This window comes from Aphis gossypii, chromosome 2 (assembly GCF_020184175.1).
Source record: "Aphis gossypii isolate Hap1 chromosome 2, ASM2018417v2, whole genome shotgun sequence".
In the NCBI taxonomy this organism is placed as follows: Eukaryota; Metazoa; Arthropoda; class Insecta; order Hemiptera; family Aphididae; genus Aphis; species Aphis gossypii.
The window spans coordinates 50,360,449-50,386,505 of NC_065531.1; the positions used below are offsets into that span (position 1 = coordinate 50,360,449).

Sequence of the window (26,057 nt, forward strand, 5' to 3'; positions counted from 1 at the left end):
AAAAAAAAAATTCAAGAAAAAAAATCCTCGAGAGAATATTAAAGTTTTGCGAGACCGACTGAAATAATAATTTTCAGAAAACGCAAGGCGTATATTGAAGAAACAAAAGTGAATAATACATATTATTATTCATATTTCGAGGAGCAGAGTAATCAGGGATTCTGTAAAAGGTAACGCCGAAGAAAAGTTCTAAAATAGGTGTTTGAAAAGAAGCAATTAATGTATAACATTTTACAACTCGTAAAATAATTCAAAAAAAAAAAAGGAAATTTTTGAATGCTTAATTGGTTCTGATGTCAAATAAAACATATTATACTTTTTACGAATTATATAATATTAATATGTGAATTGTGAGTTATAGAAAAAAAGTGCCGAATAATAATATAATACCAATCTATAGATATAAGTTATTAACTTAATAATATCTTAATGTTTTAGAAATCGCATTAAATAAATCGGTTAAACATAAATAATAGCAATGATTACGTATATAGGTTATTTCATTCGATATTTACACGTTCGACTTCTTATAATTTATTATCGAACGTTGCTGAGGGACTATGATGAGTCAATAAAACGCATCAATTTCACTGTCTTCATACTCTTTCTCGTCCTACTCGCTGCGGTGTTAATGCCGAAAAAAAGTATTAATCCAACAAGAAGGAATTGCCCGCAGCAGGGTGTGGAATCATTTTTCATAATCTTTACAACGAAAACTTATAGCGTCGGGAAATAAATTACGGTGACAATAAACCACATCTGACGTTGAGCACAGATACTATATATTTTGTGACAAATGATTATGGCATCCTTTATTATTATTATTATTATTATGGTTTTGTGTACGTGTATAACGACGAGTAGCCAAAAGAAATCATCGACATTAAAATAATAAGTTGTATCGTCCAACGTTTCTGCGGCTAACTTTCACGTGTGCACACAGTATCAACAGCTAGTTAGACGCGCTAAGTTCGCGTAGCACCGAACGGTAACATGTCAGGAACATTGCCACGAATATCATTATGTTTAGGTAATTATAATAATATGATTTCATGGTTAGCAGAGATATTTTTCCAATTAATTTCATTCAACAACATTGTTTAAGTCCAAAACAAAACACTCCATATTTCATATTTTTTCCTCGAAAACAATATAATATTATGCCCTGACCTAATTTTTAATCCTAATTAATATTTTATATCAATGCATTACCTACAAAAACAATATACGAATAGATACTAACTGGGTATTTTACGAACTTGTGTTATTTTAGTTGTTACAAATAACATAGATTTGTAAAATGTGATACATCGTGAAGTATAACAGTGTCCATGATCGATTGGTTATCGTGTGGTATTGTAGTAGCAAACCTTTGGAAAATACATTTCAAAAAAATAATTGATGCATGAAATCACCATTGGACCCCGATCGGCTGACGACGGACTTTGACATCCAACCATATTATTATAATGTTATCGTTGTGTACCTATTATGTGGTATATATTATTTTGGCCTCAAAATGTTATAGTTTCCGTCAAAATTTCCACATTTGCGTTATTTCCTCTACATGTATATTTTTAATTATGCCGTTTATTTCCTCGACCGGAAACGTTGTGTCGAAACTAGAATAATTATCACGCACACACAACTGCACAAAAATATATGTATGTAGGTATGAGTCCGGTCGGACGGGCGGCGCATGAGAACTATAATATTATAATATGCGCCTATAATAATATAACATTACAAAAAAAATCCCAGTCACAATTATTATTATTTATCATTATTTTATTATTTTATTCGCACACGCGATACGTACATACATTATAAGCTGTACTATGGTATAGGTATAACGATAATGTAAATAATGTTCTAGCGTATGATAACTATATCTTTGAAATGGACGAATCGATATCATGTGCGGGGTGACACGACGTGTAAAAAACGAGAACGAAAATAAATAAATGAGATTAATGTGCATATATTTTGCCCGGATCCGCCGTCAGTTTTAAACACAATGAGTTATACGCGACGAACGGTGCGTGTAAATTATTATACGGGGTGAGCGGGGTAGTAAACCTCTATATCATCAAATTATTTTATTATTGTTATACCGGCTGATCGAGTGGCGTCGGTGACTAACGGTTTTCGTCGGATCGCATTGCACCGGTCGTCTGGTACGCGAACGCATGCATATAATAATATTATATTATATAATACCTGCGGCGGTGGCGCGTGGTCAAGGTGGAGACGACACCTGCGCTTTTAGAAAAAAAAAATTTCCTTCTCTCCTTCTCACTCGTCGAACGGTAGGTACGATGTGTACACATATATATATATATCTCCGAAGACTACCCGTCAAAGACGACGACGGCCACCACCTGCCCCTCCGGGTTGGCTTTCACCTGCCCCTCGCACGTCTTAGCATAAGAAACGCCGTGACGACGGTAGTCAGAGACTTACAATAACATAATAATATGCATACTAAAGAATTAAATTGTCGGGTAATGACGGCTCAAAACTTATGCGATATTTTTATGCTATATAATTAGAAATGAAATATTTGACAACTATCGGATTGCTGTCGACGGCTACGGATTGGCTGTTAAAGGATGTTCGTCGATATCGTTATGCACAAATAATTCATTTTTTTTTCAAATAACACGTTTTAATATTAATATTACGATAATAAACTCGATGACTACCTGTAACACCGATAATATCGTGGGTATATAGATACTTCACAATGAATATGCATATAATATTATATTATCCGGACGTTACCATGGTGATTATAATTTGAAAGTACCTACGCGACTACTGCTCAAATCTTGAAAGGGAATGATTGTTGGCAATCTCAATTGACAAGGGTGGATTGCAAGAGCGCTATTAAAACCGTTCGGAAAACCAAATTATTATTTAAAATAAGCACGAAAAATAATATTTAACTCTATACTGCGGTGGTATCGAAGAGCACGCGTCATATTCTCTCGCATATAATATTGTTTACGTTTCATTTTTTTTTTCATTATAGAACACCGAAGTTGTTGGGTCTTGTTTGGTTTATCAACGAGAAATCGTCCCGAAAATCATATAAAAAAATTTCATTTTCCGCGAACACAAAACATCGTCGTTGATCATCATAGTTTACACGCTGTTGTGTCCGACTGCACATGACAGTTTATTACGGCCACAATCGGAGTTACGAAATGATGATAATAATAAATAATAAATAATAATAATATAATATTTATGTTTGTATATTGTTTTAATTCCGTTTCAGTTTTTTTAAAAACAAACAGGACGCTAAGATAAAATCGAATAAAATATAAATATAGGTATGAATACATATTACGATGATTTGCAAAGACCACTACGGTAATAATATAACATTATATTATAATATGTTACAGACGACGGCGGTTGCAGTGTTATTTTTTATCGTCAACCATTCAGCAATTTCATACCATCAGTTTAATAATTTCGTGATGTAAAAAAATAAATATGTAATAACAGTAATAAACCATTAAAAGCTGTATATATATACATACGAACTACACAATGAACTTGTTTAACTCGAACCTGTGTGTGTAGGAAGTACTCGTCAATTGATATAAACATCATTGTATTTCGAAAGATAAAAACGCATTCATCGCTATCAGATTGAATAGTCAAAAGTAAAATGTGTTCCCTTATACGTATAGGATCACGATAATATCCAGCGCACAGCTTGTATGCATATAAAATATACTGTAATGTTCGACGACAAGGAACGACCAAATCATTCTGCGAGAAAAATATTAACTTTACTTTTTTGAATGTACTCAAAACTGAGACTACAGAATGTGGGTAGTAACTATAGTACTGTAGTAGATACATATTATTTTTTAAATTGGTATAATACACAAGGTAATTTTATGTATCAAAATCAAAATTCAAACAAGAAATTTTTGAGTTGTTTAACTTTGTGTAGATTATGGCTATGACGAATTTTAAAATAAGTAACTACATCGATATTTTCAAAAAAAAATTATTACATATTAGAATTGTATATAGTGAAAACTGTCATTGGAATCGATTCGAAAATACGTCGTCACCCTAATTTATTGGAAATAATAGCATCTATATTATATTGACATTATACCCAAACACTACAGCAGCAGCTATAGCTGGCAGGACAAAGAGTATATAATAGGTATATATATATATATAATGCATAATAAGTATATAGTGTGCTCAGGCGCTGTTTCCGGGACAATATCCGGTCAATACGGTGGCTTTTGTCAACGGGGACGTCAACGCGCGTGATCCCCCCACGGGAACGAAATACAAGAAAAACCATTTCTCACGGTGAAAGTGGTGCGCCGTGCTCACACACACAATGACGTATTACTATATGTATCTAGTAATTCTTCTTCGAGTCTGTTCCGACAGTCGTCGGTTTGTCGTGGGCGAGCCCGGTACAAACTATGCGAGTAGAGTATTCTATATATATATATTATATTCTGTGGCATGTAATGTGTGCGTATGCGTGTGTTGTGCAGTGCATCACGGAACGGTCGAAATAAAAATGAGAGGAAAAATAGAAAAAAAAACCATATATAATACCTATAGAATATCATATACTCTTACTGCAATGGATGAAACGACTACGATGACGACTGTAGAGCTGCTATAATACGACTGCGAGTGTATAATATTTTATATTATGCACCTATATACGATCGCGTTTATACGCGTGCCCCTCCCCCGTCAAAAAAATAAGTCTTTGTCTCCGAGACGCATCGTCGAGGAAGTCGTGCCCGTTGACTGCGCTCGGAGGCCACGCACCGCGCACGGTAGGTTTAATACATATAGCTGGTTGATAGTATATAGGTAGGTACCTCCTATATAGCTATACCATATACACGGTTGCGCGCGATTCTCGGTGAAATTATGTTATTGTTGTTGTTGTTGTTGCCGGTCGGTTAACCGACTACGTTCGCCATCGCGATCTTCTCCTCCTTATCCCATGTATCTTCCCCACCGCAGTCGCGTACTTGCACGACTGTAAACATTCCACGGCCGTACGATACATATATATATATATATCGTATAAATTGTAAGTATATACGTACATAAAACATGGTTTTATCCAATTTGTCTTATAATACACCCGGCAGGTATCATTAAAGTCGGCACGGAGTTCCATCGCCACTGCGAGAAAACCGCCGTCCACTCGTCTTCCCACCGCCTCTTACACCACCGAGTTAGGTGAACACGAATCTTTTGCGCGAGTAAAGGCGTGGATCGGGCGGTGAATGAAATATATAAAGGAAAAAAAACACGGTGTTTAAAATAGAGCAAAATTATTGTAGCACTGAACAACAGGCCGGCGATGGACGGCCGTGCAACGTTTAATTGGACCAAATTGCTATATCGGCTTGTGCCCGCGCCCGTCTGTTCGTAAACGTATATTATATATGAACGTGTGTGTGCGTGTGCATGACCTTTGGGCTCAATAAATAAAACACCGGGTCGGCCTGCACGTTTTGTTAACCCCTGCGCGGCCGATCGAGTTATATACCCATTACGCGCCGCCTGTTTCGAGATTTTCGTTTCGAGTTTTGTGGTATCGTACGCCATCGTATTATACTGCAGATACCATACTCGTATTGTACTCGAGTCTGACTCTGTAGACCGACGAGTCTTCACGCCGAGGTGGTTGCGGTCGGCGCGTAATACCTCACCGGTGTCGTGTTCATCGCACTCGGTGTGGATTTTATACGTAAGTACGGTACGACATAATAATATGATAAATCATTATATCGACGCTGCGTCGGAGCCGTGCACGCAGTGGCGAAGAGTAAACCGGACCGGATCACACGGAAAGGTGCCTGGGAAAAACTTCCGATGGGAATATTCTCGACGTTTGAGTATAGTGTAGACGAGAACGCGAGCACCGTGCGAAAAACGGCCTACGAGGCGCCCGGGGGCAAATTCAAAATCGTTTGCTGGTCAGTTTTCGCATTCCACCGCGAATATAATCGCGTATACTCGAGAAGTCGAGAATCATCGCACTGTGCGCGTCTTCTTAATGTACGCCAAGTTCGTTGTGAATGATATTTTGAACGCATGTCCTCGTCATCGAGAATTTTTAGTCTCAATATAGTCTCGTACATGTACCTCGCGGTACGCGTGTCTATACGGCAGTGCACGATATAATATTATTATGTGGTCATTATATTATTATGTACACGCCGTACGCGTGTTTCTTTGGAAACGTAAAAGATTGCGAATTCGACACAGCAATGCGATTAAAATTTAATTACCATCGTGCGTAAGACGTGTGTTGTACAACTACTGCAACGACCGATGCGGCAGCAGTCGCGCACTAAGTGACGTGTACCGGTCGGACGTTTATTATTATACCGATTTATATTGTTATGTATATGACCTCGGTCAACGGCCTAACGACGATTACCCGTGTTCCGGAACACTAATGAAAATTTAATAGATTACATACGACTGCATCAGCAGCAGCAGCGACAGCGCGATTAAGACGGAATACGAGAAAGGAAAACGAAAAAAAAAAAAAACATCATCACTGCTGCGGACTCCGCCACGAGATTTTTCGTGCACGCCGCCGCCGCCGCCGTTTGTAGGACTTCGGCGAACCATATATAATATTATTATAGTAATAACAACAATAATAACGTTCTATTATATATGCAGTCGTAGGTGGGTACGTGCCGAATCATCTTTTCGTGTTTTTGCAGCCGCCGCTCGCGATGCTGCACACGCGCCTAGTCGGAATCGATATATAATAACACGACCGACAGATAAAGCGTCGTCGTCGTCGGCGGCGGCAGTGTCGGCGATGCAGGCGGCGTACAGTCGCCCTCGGGGCCATAAATCAATAGGGCCTGTATATAATAATAACGTGCATTCGGTCGAGCGCGTGTGTGTACGGTTTTGACCACATGTCAGGTATATAATATCGGTCGTACGGTTTCGGATTGCCACGGCGGCGCAGAACGGTAGTGATATAGAACGAGACGGAGAAGAAATCGTGTAAATATAATATATATGTGTGTATGATATATACGTACGTACGTATTATACGTGAAAAAAAATTGTATTTAGTAGTCTGGCACGCGCCTTCAAAGACCAGGTGCTCCGGAGGTCTTTCCTATATTATACTCACACATGTCGTCTGCCAGCTGGTATGACGGCCGCCATCGTCGTCTGCACTGCCGATCGTACGAGATATACGCACACCACTTATAATGGCCGTATGGGCGCACACACAACGGCTCCTTTAACGATTTGTTTCGTGCCGACAATATCAGTACTTATCTATTTATTGGTAGTATATATATCAAATATTATTTTGGTTTTACTGGCGACGACGCATCTCGCGATTCAAGGTCGATGGAAAAAAATTAAAACCACCGCCGTGGGAACCACACAGACGACGACGAGCCGCTGACCTCTTTTTCGAGTTTTTCCGAAGTACAAAACGAGCCTATATACATACAGTGCCACGCTACGTTTGTTCGTAGACGTTTTGTTTCACTAATACACAAAAACTATATGAGAAATAAATTAAAAGTAAGTACACGCGCCGTCTAATCCTCGAAACGTCACGAACAGTGTATACTATTATACAGCGTACACGTGGTATTCTTATACATCGATGAGTGTGTCAATACGACAATACGTATTAGAACCATATTAACTCAAATAATGGGAATCACACGTTAAATTAAGTATAATGACCTACTGACAGATTAGCCAAACTGTTGGTTTTAATTGTGCGAGAAAATAAAAATGCATAGTCGAATATCGAGAAGGAAGTCGAACATTTTTAAAATAAACATAATATCTATAATTATATTATAATGTATAGATAATTAAATATATTGTACAGAAAAAACAATAGAAAACAAACCACCGTAACTGTACTATTTTATACCAACGCGTATTGATCATATATAGGTAATAATATGAATAATGCATTATGTACGATATTGTGTAACGAAAACAAAAAAACTGACGATCAAACATGATTGACGGGCGACGATCTCGCGCGGTTCACTGAGAGATACGCCACACAGACCTCTAATACGAGCGTTTCAGTTGTATAATATACAAAATATATACGTTCGACGATTTACCCGAAGCATCGTTAGGGGCGCTTGATTTTTAGGGTTGTACGTGAGCAAGAACAAAATGTAAATCATAATATATTATAATACATGATATATAGTCGTGCGATTGTGCAAAACAACGACTAAACTATAGATGTATATTACATGTGTATACAGTGTATACCGCATATACAGTTTACGATATTTTATTATTATTATTTTGATATACGGCCGGAGAGGCGTTCGCCTTTTCGTCTAGCCCTCGAGGCGGCGGCGTAGGAATAAATTTCAATATTTATTTTTCGTAATTGGCCGCAGCGCGCCCGTTACCGCCGCACATACACACAGAACACCGCCGCCGCCGCCTGCTGCTGTTAAATTTCGTCGTACATATAGTACAGTCGGTCCAAGTACAGTAGTAGTAGCGCAGTGAAGGCGCGGCGGCTGTGGATCGATAAACGGCGCGCGCGTTTTACCCACAGACTGAAGCTTTTCGAAATGCTCGCGCCAAATCAGCTTTCCGAAAAAACCGAATCACAGTTGAAAAAATAATTCGCACGATGTGTATTTGCCGCAAAAGTCTATTATTCGCTTTCCGTTCACCTGAGTTTTTTGCGCACGCAACATCGTGGTTTTAAATAATTAGGTACGTCTGAACGTATCTAAATCTAAGTCTAAGAGTAATATATACCTCTAGAATCGAGTACTTCTGAAACATTCCTATCATCCGGAAAGTTTGCCGAGTGAACTCGCTACCGACGGCTGTAATAAGTCATTTTGTTCATCGACACGCTTCATAAATCCCTTAAATTCTCACATCCTTTTGACTCTCCTATACGTATAAAGATAAAATGAAAATGGTCGAGAAATGCTTAGCGATAAATCTTTTCGCGATGACCGATTGCGGAGATACAGCAGTGTAATAATTCGTCAACCGATGACCTCTTCGACTGTGGGAAAAGAATATTTCATAGTTTACCTATCTTTACATTTAGTTATCATAATCTTCGTAAATGTGATGCATACCCAATAGATATTAGGTAGGTATTATATAGGAACCTATTCGACCTATATAATATTATACACAACACTCGTCTCTGACAGAAATAATGGACATCATTTATTAACAGCGAATGGCGGCAAGATAAAGTTTATATATTAATAATTGTACATTATATTATAAAATGATATTACGTAAAAAGAAAAAAAAGGCGAACAATAGATGGCGCATAGGATTCTGCAGTTATCTCTACAATGCGCGTGAAATCTTTAACACTACTCTGTTTTCTCATTGTTTTATTTTTTACAAAATACATTATTTTCTTTTACGCGCACCGAATAAGAACTTGAATAATTCGTAAAGTAATCTCGTTTCGCATTGCTCTTGTCAAGAGTTTTTTTGTCAAATTATACGCGATGTGCCGCAGGTACTTACATTTTATCATTTTCTAATGTACCGCGTATTTAGATGAAAAATAATAATATACCTCTTAAAATATTATACGACGTGCGCGTGTTGTTCTCGAGAGAAGTCGACGGTATAGTATACGGTATTAGCGCCGGCTCAGGGAAATATAATATTGTATATACTATATAAGTATATTTGTATTATAACATTGAGCACTTTCACTGAGCTGTCAGAATCGGATTTTTATCATTGGTTTGGAAAAGAATCGGGTGAACGAAAAAAAAACCAAAAAAAAAATCAGGAAACTTGGTGTTTCGAACTGCCATCAATCTACTATAGCGGTTATTATTTTTGTTGATAGATATTATGAAGTACCTATGTATGAAATATAAACAAGGGACGAGGGTTACGTATACGCAATACATGCACATCGAACTCGAGTCTGTTGGATGTAATCGTTATTAATTATTACCGTACTTTGTTGTTATACTTGAACCAATGTAAATATATACACTTATGATGACTTAGTGACTTCGTTTTATCACTACTCGTGTATATTTAAAGTACGATGGGGAAATTCCAATATGAATTATTATACTACACCGACGATTTTCGGGCGTGTCGAGGTTTACATTTTATAAAATAAGAATATTATATTTATTCGTATACGGTGCAAGACTAAAAATACGCGTCAATTGAAATATAAAATTGTGAACTGGTGTTATGCGACTCGTTTATAACGTCAATCGCATATACTTCATAACATCAAACTCGTCACTATATATTACAGTCGTCAGTCGTCATATTATTAACGATGGAATATAATAGTAATAAATTAATAATGTCATTCTAATCCTTCATTTGAGACTTGAGGAAATTCGTAATCTCCAACGTAACGTTCGTATATTATTATTATTAATTAATATTATGTACCTATATAGGAATTTCAAAGGTATTCCTATCGAACGTATCGACACCGTCGTCGACATCGCGCCTCGGCATACTTTTACATAATATTGTACAGCATATTATTATTATTATTATTATATCGACTGATAATATAATTACTCATTGTCCCGTATTATGTTATACTATTTCATCTAGACCGCACGACAAAATATTATATACAGAACATTGTGTGATACATATATATGCGCACAGATATTATAACAGTGTGTTGACTTAACTGTTTGTCAAGAGAAGCTGATGTATAACGTAATATATACGTGTGACGTGTATATGTATAACATTATACACAGAGCCTATAGGAGGAAAGAACTGACACGAGAAAATATAATACGTCTTATGATATGCCGCGCAATAGAGCGTATTATATTATGTGTGTTGTAGGCGAACGCATCTCATATACAGTGTGATTGTTTTTACGTAAGACACCCAATATGTTAAAAACTTATAAGGTTTTTGAAAATAATTTTTTTTTTGTTTACATAATGATACTAAGTCATTACAAGACATTTTATTTTTTTTTACACGTATATTTTTACTATTTTTACCGCTATTATTTTAAAATTTTTAACGAGTAGAACTCCACAAAATTACCGCGTGCACTACTCCAACTACCTAAACTTTAAATTCTTATAGCTCAATAACTGACTATACTCGTTCAAAATTAGATTATATGTATCGAAAATTAAAAAAAAAAATAGTTTTTTTCAGAATATAAAATTTAAAATGTAGGTACTTTGTTGTTCAAAAAGTAAACAATCTTAAAGATGATATGTTATCATTACGTAGAAAAAAAAGTTTTTTCAACATTGTTTATAGGTTTTTAAATAATTATAGGTAGTGTCTTCCGTTAAAAAAATCATCCTGTACATATACATATATAAGTACACATAATATCGTACACCGCGACCAGCATATACGCGGTGGGTTAATTTCGAACGATGACGATCCGTCGTAAACGCTTTTAATCAACCGTATCTCGTGAAATTCAAACAACGTCGCGTAATGGTTGTTTTGCATTACGCCACGCGTTGCCCCACTTGTATTCTTTCGAGAGATCCTAAAAAATAATAATATAATATTTTAGGCTGTAACAACGACGATCGGAAGACTATACGAATTTATTGTTATTATTATTTCACGTGCTGCTGTTATAAAAACATTTAAAATTAAAATCGATTTTATCGTCAAACTCCCCAACAGTAGCGTACGACACTACTGTGGATAACGTAATGAAAATTATTATTCACGAACCACGGCGGCTGCGTCCCGATACATAATATTCATATAATATATATTATGGCAACGATATTGGCATATTTAAACGTGTTTGGTTTCTATATATATTATATTTAAGCCGAAATGTGTATTATTATGTAATAATATCTCACGAAATGAGTCATTTATACACTCGGTAGCATGTTTAATGGTCAATATTTCCAACGGAATGTTCACAATCAAAATTTATAGACGACGATAACTATAATAATAACAACAATAATGCGATTATGCACCGCCACCCTATTGAGTGCATAGGAGCGATGCGACGACGAATAATTCTCTCGGTTTGAAATAATTTTGTACGTGCACTTAATTATATCACCGACCACCGTCGTCGGCATCAACTGACGTCTAGAATTATTCCCGCGGTTACATTGGTTGCAGGGTACACACAGACGGATGTTGCAGCAATGTAGCCTTTTCGAGGGTGTGTACTGTGTACTATTGTGTATATATATTATATATATATAATGCTATTGCCACGCGATCGATTCACAGCCTGCATTTACAAAGATATTCGAAATTGAGCTCTGAACAACGAACCTAAGATTTCATTGGACTTGGTGTTGGTGGTGCAGGGACACGTCCGCCACACCACGACGTATAATATTATTATTTTAATGTAAGTGCAGTTACAACTCACGTACTTATATATATCATGTTCGTATATATATATATATATTTTTTTTTAAATTCGCCGAATTCCATCCTTTTAGTGTTGAAGTCGGCGAAATGTCTTCGTCGCGAGGAAAAAACATATACAAATAGAACGAGCGTATATGTAATACATAAAACGAGTCTTCGGCGGTGGTGTGTAGCGAAGAGGAGTGTAAAAAAAAGTTTCTCGATACGTGGTATAAATGCGCAAACGGATACCGGATTATGCGTTCGCTATATATATATATATATGTGATACGAGTGTGTGTGCTCCGTGTTATTATCCGTTTCGGTACGGCGGGTCCGAAAACGCGAACACACGAGTATCCGTTTACCTGTATTGCGTTATAATCGTGAGACTGTTTTCCCGACAACGGCAAAGACGTTAAGTCTCATCCTCGCGTGCCCTTTTCCTTTATACTTCTATATATATATATATATATATATATTATATTATTATAGGTACTTATATTTATTCACGTCGCAGACGGATTCATGTTTTTCGACACTGTAAACTCGCGCGCGCACATACACGCGCATACGTATTATACGCAGGACTTACGTGTGTATTTTCGAGGCACAAAGTATTGATCGGTCTAGATAGTATAGTAAAAATACCCCGGAAGTCCCTTTTGGGATTTTGGACGTGGGGCATTTGAGAGTCTAAGCATAGGTACCGCTCTTTCTATCACATATTATAATATGTATTTGATATCATATGTGCGGAACGGATTATAATAATGTATTGTTATGTATAAATATCTAATGTTATATTTACTGAATGCCATCTTTTCGGTCGATGTACCGCAGCCACTCTGCAGGGAATCGGTCGGTCGAAATATCAAAACCATTTAAGTGATATTAATGGACCGCGTGGTAAACTGAATAAATAATAGTAATAAAAAAAACGTAGCTCGCTATATCAGCCACAGTATATCTAACCGATTGCAATAATAGCGACGTTTGCAGTGCAAAAAATATATTTAAAGTATACCGATTCGCGTGAATATCATAATTATGGCTGTACGTATGCACATATTACGTATGATTAAATTCCTGCGCGTGATCGTTAATGATGGTGATTATAGCTTCGCCATTCTAATATTCCACACTTGTCATCGATAGTGGTTCACAGAGGATAAAAGCTCAAGTAAAAGCATTTTCATTCTTGATTTAATTTCGTTAACATTTTTTTTTTTTAAGTATTTTATCCATTTTCTAGATATTCCTGTTCCCAATGAAAATCATAACGTTTAATCCAAAAATATTTAAATCTTAAAATTTCAGCAACTCGTTTGAATAGAAAAAAAATAAGCCATAATCAGAAGTTTGTAGAATGTTTCATCAAGAGATATTGTTATTATAATTTCAAATTTTAAGTGACAAGAAAAATAATATAATAATTTTTGTTGTTTTCTTCTATAGATAGAAATAACAGCTTGATTAGTGCATAACTATATCCACTAACATATTTCATGACAAAATAATGTGATATAAACGTTTAAAAATTCGAAAATCAATTATTTCTAGAAATGTTTGCGTGCATATTATATTTAGCCAAAAATAACGGAATTTGCATGCATCTATTAAAAATGTACCACGTATAGTGTTGGTTTTCGATAGAATATACAAAACAATTTCAACGATCATGCGTTTAAATCGAAAAACATAATGATATGCAAACATGGAAGAAGAAAATAAAAATAAAAGCAAACATGCGATGGTGTTTGTCGTAGGAAAATCGCATTAAAATAAAATTACAATAATAATAACAATAATAAAAATCAAAATCAAAAAAAAAAAAAAAAAAAAATCTATACTGTCGTAGGTGTAGAGATGACCGAGAGCTTTGGGGCTTAGATGTTAGTAATATACATGTGCACGCCCAAACGTTGAATAATAATATGCCCACACGTCGTGCAGAGGTGTACTCTCGTCAGTGGCATCACTCCGGTCACGTTTTGTTTATAGACGCCAGTGCTGTTCTTTTTATTTACCATATATTCTATACTGTTATTGTGGAATTATGTATAGAAGACCTAAATGGTGTATTAGTTAAAATATAAATAAAACGATTACGAATTTTCATGCGATATAAACTATACATTGCAGTGCCACCGACGTTTATAAAACACTATATTTACATAAAAAGATTAATGTTTATTCGATGAAATATAATTATTGTACAAACACTTTTTTAGATTGAACGTAAAACTCAACGCGTGTGCTTTCGGTTTTATCCATTATTTTTCACGCCTAGAAAATAATATGCGCATAAATAATATTATAGAGTTGTGTATAGATACATAAATCCTATAATAGTATAATGCGTAATATTATAAAATGAATATATAAAATATTGTTGGCGTTCAAATCAGTCATCGTCCCAAATTCGGAATTTTTAACAATTTATGTATATTAAATAGATGTATATTGTTTTTCCTGGCTAAGTCGTTCTTGGTAATTATAAATACCTTATGTATTGTCTTAAAACTCATTATTATATGATAATAATTTACTAGTTTTTCCTTGAAATACAATGTGTTTAAATTAGTTTTAATAAATTCATGTAATTTAATTCAGGATTTTTTAATTGTATCATCTGAATAAAAAAAATAAACATTTTAAAATTATTGGATTTCAAAAAAGAGTTATTTAACATCGTTTTGTTGGCAAAATGCTGACAAGGTACTTGCTTGTATTATATTTTGTGCCCACTTAATGTATACTGCGAAATGTTTTGTGAAAGGTGGGGGTTTGACTTGGCTATTATGACTCACGAATAAGTTTTACATGATATCCCTCTCATGGTTTTGCCGACTATCTTTTAAATCTTAAATTTATAATTGGAAGTTGATTTGAAAGTATTATTTAATAAAACAAAATTACAAGCGAGTATACATATGCTGTAAACTTTAGTCAAATTGTATAAACTCTTTGAAAAAAAATTATGTTTGATATACCTAATAACAGGAGAAATATTTAATTCAGATTTTTGAGTTCAAAATTTCTATGTAAAACAGACGTTTATAAACACAACATTTATTTTATTGTTTATTTTAGGAAAACATTTTTTTTAATATGTTGTGCCATGTCATTTTAATTTGTTTTTGAATATGCAGTGCGTTCAAGATTTATAATATTATAGGTATTAAAATACCTTGTCCGCTAGCTGTTCAATAAAACTTAATTATATCTTTAAAATTATAATCCGTGTTCGTGTTTTTATTTACCATTTGAAGTATGAGTGTGGTATACCGCCATACGTTTTATTTTTCCCTAGGTATGTATGTAACCTTTTTACAATTTTTAGTATCTAGGTACACCTAATATAATGACAGATTTGATTAATAACACAAATAAAACTACGATTTTAGTAATAAATAATAATTAATTATTTTATGGTTTGTATTAAATTATAAAAATTTAGTAAATATATGATACATTAAATGACATATTACAACCAATGAAAATCATTACCAGGATAATGGTGTTTTTGGATAAAAATATTTTGAGAGTAAGTTATGAGTGTTATAAAATTTTTTTTTATATAAACATTAAAACCATTATGGCGCCAACAACACAAAGTGTCCTCTTAAGCTTGGTTAAAATTAAATACTAAAAATCGATAAAATACTCGTAGTGTTCCAACAAAAATAAAAACGGCACTCTCAAAAAACCTTTGCGGAGATTAATTGCTATATCATTATATTATAATATAATATTTTATTATGCATCTCGTTAAACAGGGTATATTCATGAAAATCATAAAATGCATGTATAATATTATATAAATGTGAAGTACAAGCGTCAATATAAATTTACAAAAAATATCGGAAAAAAACTACACTGCAAAAACGGTCACACGGAACGAAAAAAAAATATATTTCATGATTAGATGCCGTTATAGGATTCATCCGTTTTTATAGAATCTTACTGTTATGTAGCTAATTGGATGTGTGTAATATACGAATATGATATTTTAAATGAATACAAATTCATTGTATTATACTCTGCTATGCCTCATTGTATCTTCTGTAATCGGTTCGAATAATTAGCGCGCATAACGTGTATCACGTAAATCTAATATCCTAGGTATGATAATCTACGATCGTACTTAGTTTAATTGAAAAAGTTAATCTACTTTCTACGTTAGTAACAAATGATATGGATATTTTTAAAATATACGAACCGCACCGAAACGCGAGATGGATAACATGGATATCTAATTGTATAGGGTATAGAAGTAACGAAAGAAAAAAACAGATAAAAATATTCATTTTTCTCGAACTTTTATGTTATTACCGTAGTGGTGGGGGTATGTATTGACCTTATACCTGATATAAAAATATATAAATAGGTAATACAATTTTCTTAATTTATAGTATTTCAGCGTATATAATATATGTATTATTAGCTTGTTATATTATATTATACTCAGTATAACATACAATACGCTCAATGTTGTTATACAGCACAAAAAGAAACAACAACGGCTACAGTACGATCTCGGTGCACCGGAAATACGAGATTTGTATAATAATAATATTATATTATGTTATCGGACATAAGTCGAAAGTGGCGGTGGTTGAGCATCCTACACAGGAACTTCGCTATGCGAACACGTTACCCATCATCGTCACCATCATCATCGTCATCGTCATCGACGTACGACGTCGTTCAGTTGGCGTTTCGGCTCGTGCTTCAACTGGTTTTCAGAGCTTGACCAGATACGGTCGGTCGGTGGTACATAAAATATAAGCATATACACACATAACATTGTGTATTATGTGCAGCGTCTAAACATATATCGCGTGCGCGTAATGTATATATGTATATATAGGTACCGTTATAGAGACATTTATAAATTTATTATTCGTATGCGTATTAGTTTTTATCGGAAATAATAATATGATGACGTGTTAGTAATTACATATCAAATTTGTCGTCGTAGTCGTCTCCATCGATGAATTAACTGCTATAGGTACTATATTACCGTCTCGGAGTATAAGAGATCGTGTTCTCGTCGGAATAATGTCTACGACAGCAGTGGCTACAGTAGCAGTGGCGTCATTGTTGGTTACGACTATCCCTCCGGACGGAAACAGCATACGGCGACCGCTAGCACGCGAGCGTCGCTTGCCATATGCCTACCGTCGCAGACGAGGGATTTACGAGTCGGTAAATGCACGCGTGGAAGCGTTTACGAGTTTTGTGGTGACGAACGCGGTTTATTCGGTAGAACTGAATAAAATTTCAAAAAAAATGTAAATGTTGTTCGAATAAAATCACACATTATAATAAGTCCGCGACAACGTCGACAGAGCGTATAGTAGTCGTACTACGGTATTTATTTCCGCGTAAATATCACGTATCCACTCGCTGACAGTTACCCAGCATAATTAGCGCCCGCTATCGAGTTCGGGGCGCGTGAAAGGGGACATTTCTCGTTTTTTTTCGTATCATTCTGTTGTCAGTGACTACTTGGTGGGCGGGAGGGGGGTTGCTGGTGTTGTGATAAAAGCCGTATGCACTCTTGGTCATGACGAGGGGAGAGACCCGATGTGTGTGTGTGGGTATATTATAGACGTCGTCTCGAGTGGCTTGAGAACGGTAGAGCTAGTCGTTGAGAGAACGTTGAATTATGCGCCGACTGGCGCCCGCCGACGCAGTTAAAGTTTTTATATCATAATCTTCTATGTATATATACATATATACTTTACGATGTATACTCGTGAGACTCGCGACACAAGAAAAAATATTCTGACAAACTACACAAAATACTATGTAATATAACATTATTATCACACACGATCGTGTCGTTGTAACGCCGTTCTACACGCGCGGCTTTATCATCAGATTGTCGTGGTGATTTCAAAGACGATCATCACAGCACGGTGCAAGTACAATATAATATGATATAATATGCGAACGGTGTTTTCATCGCCCAGCAGCGTCAAAATCGCTCAAATGTAAAAAAATAAAGAATAATAATAAAAAGATCCCATTTTAAAACCAGATCACCCTACGACGGTGGTATACATATAATACGCGGGCCGTCAGAGTACAATATAATATACAGGGTGGCTCATATACTTAGGTATACAGAGCGCGTCACCAAAATGGGCGAAACGTACCTATATATACACACACACACACACACTCCATAAACTTCTGTCTTGCGAGGAACAACGGCAGCTGCTGCAGCTGACTGTCGACTATATAGTAGTACATACATATACATATAATGTTCAAATATAATAATACTACGCGTCGTCTCCGCGCACCAACGCGTTCAGTATTTTTTTCCTTCTATGAAACGTTTAATGGAAGACTCCGATTTCTAAAATAGTCTGAGGGTGCACATCAATATCTTATATATATATATATATATAATATGTACATAAACGAAAATAACGACGAAGGCTGTGGCGACGCGAGGTCTCCGCAATATAGTCACACAATATTGTAATGGAGACGGGATATTATTGCAGGACCTATGCCGGTATTTCGGAATATTCCGGTCGGAAGGGTTATTGAGGAAACCAGTTATGCAATATACTACGATGACCGTGTCTTCCCCCTAGCCACCAGCGAGCCGAGTATAATAATGTTTCGACTTTGCCTTATACGAGATTCCATGAAATACTCGTACTGCAATATCATCTCGGTATTGTGAATAAAATGACATAAACAAATAAGTTGTACATTATTCACCGCGATGTATGTTACAAAGAGGCACCCAAACGTATCCGATAATAATAAATTTGAATCTTCGGCTTAGCTTTTTCAGGAGAAGATTTTCTTTGTACCCGCGTATTCGTCGAGCGTTCTGAGATCACGTCGTCACCGGAAACGCGATATTTTTGACAGGACGCATTTTTTTTTTTTTTGTTGTTGTTTTGGAGGGAGTCTTGTTAGCGCACGCACACGCACGCACTCGCGCGTTGAAATCCCATCACAGACGATACGCGCTCACCCGCCACCGTCGCCGTCAACCACCCCGACGGCGATCAGCTGTTCTCACGGGGAGCAGCAGCTGCCCCTCAGGTGAACACATGTTGCCGCACTCCCCGTGTGCACGTCTTACGAAACTTCGGAGGCACACAATATTATAACACATAGGAGTTACCTATACCTAACCTACCGATAATAACGAAACGTTAAAACGTATAATTTTTACGACCGTTTCTCGCCGCAAAAGAAAATATACGTTTTTTACGCGTTGTTTCCGTTCTCGTCGTAAACTTTGTCACGCGCTCGGTCGTTTCGTTTTACGCTTCTCGTTTTGGCAACCACTGGGCGTGTGTATTATATATTTGAACAGCGTATCTGGCGGACCGTGAACGACTGGTAATTAGCGCTGAGGTGGGATCGCGCGCGTGTTAGCCGCAGCCTGCAAGTATTGTAATGTTGTGTACACGGTAGTGCCGCCGCTGACGACGACTACAAAACGACGAACGACGATGACGTTATGTACGCGACACCCACACCTGAAATCTATATAACCTAAAAAAACACCATAGGCCCGACCGATAGTGTTATTATTTGCATACGGAATCGTTTTCACCCGAAACTTGGGAGAAACGAGTGGCACACCTGCGCGAAAACTCACGCACACGACCGTCATCGCCGCCCGAGAATATAGTTTAATAAACTACTATTAAACGCTTTTTGAAAACGGTTTAATCGCGTTATTATTCTCTTGGAAAAACATTAAAATATGTTTTCGCGGATGACATTAGCGTACACCGATATTGAAAACTTTACGATGAGATAGTAGGCATAGTATTTTTTCAAAAAGACGACGATAATAACTTTGTCGTTGCGTCATTAGGCGTGTTCTCAGTCGTTAAGATAGAGCGTATAATACCGAGAAATGCAGTTCGTTGGAGATTTTTACCAGAATTCGCGTGTGGTTACGAAACACACGATCGTGTGCGTCGCATGACGTCAACAAAACTTCAGAGACCGCTCATCGTTTGAAATCTTCGTGTCACTCTTCTACGTTATGTGGATACATAAAATTAAAAAAAAAACCTTGAGTAATACCGAAAACGGTAGCAGTTCGGCACGTATGTAAACAACGATATTCTACGTCCGCGATTCTCGATCGAATTGCAGTGTGCCGTCATCGTCTCGGGAGTAGATTATCAAGATATTCGACCGGTGCGCTGATAAGAACTAATATCTATATCGATACGGGGTTAGAGGTAACAGTGTGTCAGCAGCGGTGAAGAGGAGGGTGCAGTGCACTTGGCATACATATATTAAACATATCATAACACATATATAAGCATAGGTATATAAATACTAAAATATGTACCTAATACAACACGCGACGTGTAAAAACCACGCTGCAGTCGTTCATCGTGTCCTCGTTCGGAGCAATTATCACATTCGACGACGACGACGACGACGGCGAGCCAAGCCCTAACAAACATATTGTTTTTTTTGTGCACTAGCGTTTATTTTACGTAACGTACGTATACAATGTGCGTGGTGTGAGTGTAAGTTTTACACACAAATAACGAGCGTGTCGCTTATATATATATAATATATATAGTACATAGTGCACCTATATATCTATATCATAATAAAATGTTAGGCTTACGGGTGCGGGGGAGGGGGGATACATGACGGGACGGCCGAGCAAAGGATTATACGACGCACATCCGTCGAAAAATACAGTATTATTATTATTATTAGAAAACGTTCTCACGGTGGACACGGGGAGACGCCCTCGGCCCGTACGTCCACCGAATCGTCGTTACTAATATTATTATTATTTTATAAATATATATTACTTATATTATATAATACGCTACACGGCTATATTATCGTCTAGGTTTACCCATATCGATACGAGTCGCTAAAATTATTCGTCGCCCAAATCGATCTAATAACCGGCTCGTGACAATAATACGTACTACTTATATTACTACAAAACGTCGATTATCGTAATGATATATTTTAATATCACACGCTTTTGCACATATCGATGGATATAATTTATCACGACGCGAATCGATCGGAAAAGGGTTATTACAGAATATATGATTACGATCGTTATTATTGCGATACGCATAGGTAGTGTAAGTATATTTTATAATTCTGTGTTTACCTCTTCCTCGCCGGGCCCGACGGAATCGATGCTGTTGCACATGCCAGTGACGACGGACTGCTGACCGTCAACGGACACGGGTCCCTGCTGCTGTTGGACTTGCAGCGGTGGCGTATGACCTGTTGGCGACATGTTCATCGCTGCGGCTGCGGCTGCTGCTGCGGCGGCTGTAGCGGCGTCCAGTCTGAGCTTCTTGAGGGTCGCGGCGGCGGCCTCCGGTCCGTTGTACGCACCACCTCGGGCCCTCTTCAACCCTCCAACGGCGACGGCCTCCACGATTCAACCGGGTGGGTGTAATGCTGCGCGACGACCACTACCAGCGCCAACATGTGGTCACTACCGCGGCGCGGCACGGTTTCTCGTAGCAGCTGATCGGCGGTATCGTGGTTAGATTCGGGTTCCGGACGACGACGACGACCACGGTACGGGTTAGTTCGCAGACTCGGTGACGACGGCGGGTGTCACTTACTGCAGGGCGGCGAGGACGGTCGACCGTGCACTGTGCAGTCGTTTAATAATTATATTATATTGTCGTACTTGATAAATTCCACGTATACAGTGATAATACACACACGCGCGACGGTCAGAGATACGAATAAAAACTGAGTCTCGATCGATCGATTATTATTATTATTTATTTATTTATAATTTTTATTTTTTTAACGGTGTTAAAACGCGCGAAAATGACAACAATCGTACGAAATCAAAACGGGACTCGGGACGGTGTGTATGGTGTGTCTGTAAGGGTTTGGGTACGTGTGGTGACCGAGGTGGTGGAGGTGGTGATGATGGTGGTGGTTAAGGTGGTGTGTTCAGTGTGTAAAAGGTAAAAATGTCGCGGTGTGTGCGTGTGATCGCGGAACGTACGACTGCCGCCGTGTCGGAATTGCGTCTGACGTGAACGCCGAGGGCCGAGCTGTGGTAGCGACGGCGCGGCGGCAGCGGCGGCGACTGCGACGGCGACCGAACACGACCGGCGCCGAACCGACCGGAACAGGAAGCTTGGCGGGCGGTGGTGGCGGCCTTATACCCCTTCTTCCTCCGTCGCCGCCACAGCCACCGACGACGACGACGACGACGACGACGATTGCATTGTTTTCCATATGGCGTGTGCGAGTAGAACAATTTATAAAAAAAAAATCGCGTTCTCCGATGGTCTCTCCGACGATTACGGTGATGCTGTGCCGATGGCAGTGTTGCGCACAGCTGATGGACCGTTAAAATAATAATAATAACCCGTTCGTGTGTGATCGACGGCGGATACTTACTCCCCCGCTCGCCGTACAAGGTATACCCGTACGGACAGTATATATAGCATAGGTATTATTATATTAGACATATATATAAGCGACAATCGTCCTTGCCACGATCTACCGCTACGGGTTCGACCGCCTAAACACAATTTTATTTATTATTGTTTTATGTTTTCTATGTAAAGTGTGTTTTTTTTTTATTATTATTATTGTGAGAAACATAATATAATATTAGATCGTTTATGCTCTGCAGCTACCGACTTACACGGGATTTTTTAAGAAGATACGGGACAATGGCATACCAATAACAATAATAGTAACACGAAATAATTAAGTACCTGCTACCAATGTATTTATCGAGCGGATTTACTTGGACTTTGGAATATTATAATACTTACCTATAATAATACTGGAATATTTCGGTGATCGCCTTATGGACAACGGATTGTGGATGATGACTCTTGTACTGCCCGCATAAATCTAAACCAAACCGAATTCGAATATCATTAATTAATATGGTCAAGAATTATTCGAATTATATACAACTTTTTTTTTATTATTATTAAATTGTCCTTTAACCCTATTTCGTCATTTGCCCGTGAAAAATTGAAGAAATATAAAATACAGTCATCAGTGTACCGTTTTGACTTAGATGGGAGAACTTGATATAGTACTTATTATGTATTTTAAAACGTGCTTCAAACTTTTGTGATCTCTAACAACATTTTACATTTTTCATAAAAATAGATCAAAAATTGTTATAGTATATTTAAGCTACAAACTTAAAATCATTTAATTTATTTATAGATTATATTTTAGTCTATTTTATTTCCGTAACCAATAGTAACCATATATATAATATAAGAGTTTCATGATCCTAAATAAAATGTATGTGTTAGGACTTAGAAGCTACTCAATGAAAATCTATAGGAGTTGAAACGTTAAGCTATAAGTACAATCTCGGTCTCAAAGAAAATATTGGTGACAATTGGTTCAGTAGTTTCCAAATCTATAAGCCCCATATAAACGTACATTAACTTTATATACATGCTCAAATATTCGTGACGATAAATACTATTTTTATTTTAACTCTTTGAAATAACAATTATAATATAGGTACTCAGCTGACACCTTAATTTTATGATAATGTCGCTGCGAGTAAAAAATATTCCGTTATATTAGGTGAAAAGCAATTATTTTTTAAAGTTATTATTAATTATTTTGTGAGTAATGTAAAATGGTTTTTTTTTTTTTTGTACATAAAATAAAACCAGATTTTATCAGATACAAATACTAAAATACGTACTTAGTACTTGACAACCTACGCTTATAATAATAATATAGTCGTCACAACTCTGACCAATATTTGCCTTAAATATTGTCATTTAAAACTCTGTCCGTTTTTTTAAATAACTGTATATTAATAAATTATAAATAGTATTATTATTAATAAATTATTTAAACATTTTAATTAATATAATATAATATGTACGTTTATCCAAATATAATAATTTGATACATTATATAAATAACCATGAAGTTAATCAATCATTATATTTATATTTTATACCTACATAAAATGCAATCGTGTAATACGCAATTAAAGCTTTGTAAACGAAGACAATTTTATTTAATTTCGGAAAAATAATTATAATCGGAGTTTTGAATCGGAAAAGCATATTAAGTATAATATACGTGATATTAGATTAATTTTGCGTATTATGGTACAAATAATATACTATTACAAAAAATAATATGAGTATTATTTAGTTATTTTTTTTAGGATGGTTACAATTTTTATTAACGAATTTACGATACATATTATGTTATATGCGAGTTATTTATTTTTATGTGGTCACTGATTTATAAAATCAATTATTTATTGAAATCAGAAAATAAAAATCCAAACCATGTCATATTTTTTTACTGTAAAATTAACTTGATTAAAGAATATCCATGTACTTGATAATTTAATAACTTTTATGAATCCTCTTATGCATTTCATGTCTTTGAATAGTCAAAATTAAATATAAATCATAATAATGTCATTTTAATGGAAAATAAATTGCGTGAAACTCAAGGTCAATATGCTAATAATTATAGTTTATTCAATTTATTATAATTTTTTTTTTAGTTATACATTCATTTTTTTTTTTTATTAAATGTAGAAATAAGCAAACTTTTAAAGAATTATTCAAGAAAAAAAAACAAAAACTGATTTGTAAAATCAACTGGTTATTATTAGAATCAAAATAATAGTCGTTCGATTTTTATTTGACTCTAACTCTGAAGTTGGATATTTTATCTGAGCTGCATGAACAAAAAACGTATTTATAATAAAAATACCTAAAATAATATTGTATATTACTATATTATATTATATAATTTTATTTTTATTAAGTCGAAATGAAACTTAGAAAATGATAAAATAAAAACGGCTTAAAAGGTCATTATTATATGTATAATGTATATAATATATAAAACGCTGAAACTCGAACACTTTAGAATATGCGTATTCGTTCACTTAATATTTTGAATATATATTTAACGTAATCATAATAATATATATATTTTTTTTTTGATGTAGTTGCATTCAAATGGTCATAAAATAAATGCCATTTGAATTTCTATACGGAACATTTTATTAATTCAGGTGGTTGCCATATCGCGTGTATACCAGTGTATATTATAGTATTACTATTTATACCTACCTATATAGCAAAAATGGTATTTTTTTTTTAAATTTTACTCAGCAAGTATTTTCGTATAATTTCCATAAAATGTTTTGGCTTCCAACAGATGGAACAGGTAGTAGTATAACGTATTATTAAGCGTGTTCTGATCATAAAAAAAAAAATTGTTGAGAAAAAAGAAAACGACTTTTTCGTATGTGCAGTGCCCTTGTGCTTTTGATATGTGATGTTCAAACGTGGTTATAAATACGGCGCTGTAAAGTAAAAACGTGGTAACAAAAATAAACATATATGTTCATGAATAAAATATTACATTTTCCGACTTGTAGACAGATGGTAACAATGCCTATGTAATATATTATGGGTATATACCTATAAGATACGTAAAATTTCATAGCGCTATCACCCTTATATGCGCGACCTGGGGTCAAACCAGTGCCAAAGTTGGGTCAACTTTTTTGTTTTAGTGCAATACATTTTTAAAAAAGAAAAATATTGTTTGAGGACTTTCTTTATGCGTTCAAATTTAAAACTAGAAAGCCC

At 35.9% G+C, this 26,057-nt stretch overlaps 1 protein-coding gene across 5 annotated transcripts in view; it reads right to left on the reverse strand.

Annotated features, from left to right (window-relative positions):
* The window catches only part of LOC114126659 (protein couch potato), a 57,928-nt gene extending 34,666 nt beyond the window's left edge, over window positions 1-23,262 (reverse strand). Inside the window, exon 1 of one of the 5 annotated variants that reach the window (XR_003592617.2) lies at window positions 21,569-22,484. Coding sequence is in view for 3 of the 5 variants with exons in the window: in XM_027990659.2 (XP_027846460.1) it covers window positions 21,569-21,706 (138 nt within the window). In the remaining 2 variants the exon portion in view is untranslated. Of the gene's footprint in view, window positions 1-21,568; window positions 22,485-23,219 lie in introns of those variants that run through there. The other 4 variants (XM_050202210.1, XM_027990659.2, XM_027990658.2 and 1 more) reach the window with 4 other exon arrangements.
* Window positions 23,263-26,057: the final 2,795 nt, after the last annotated feature.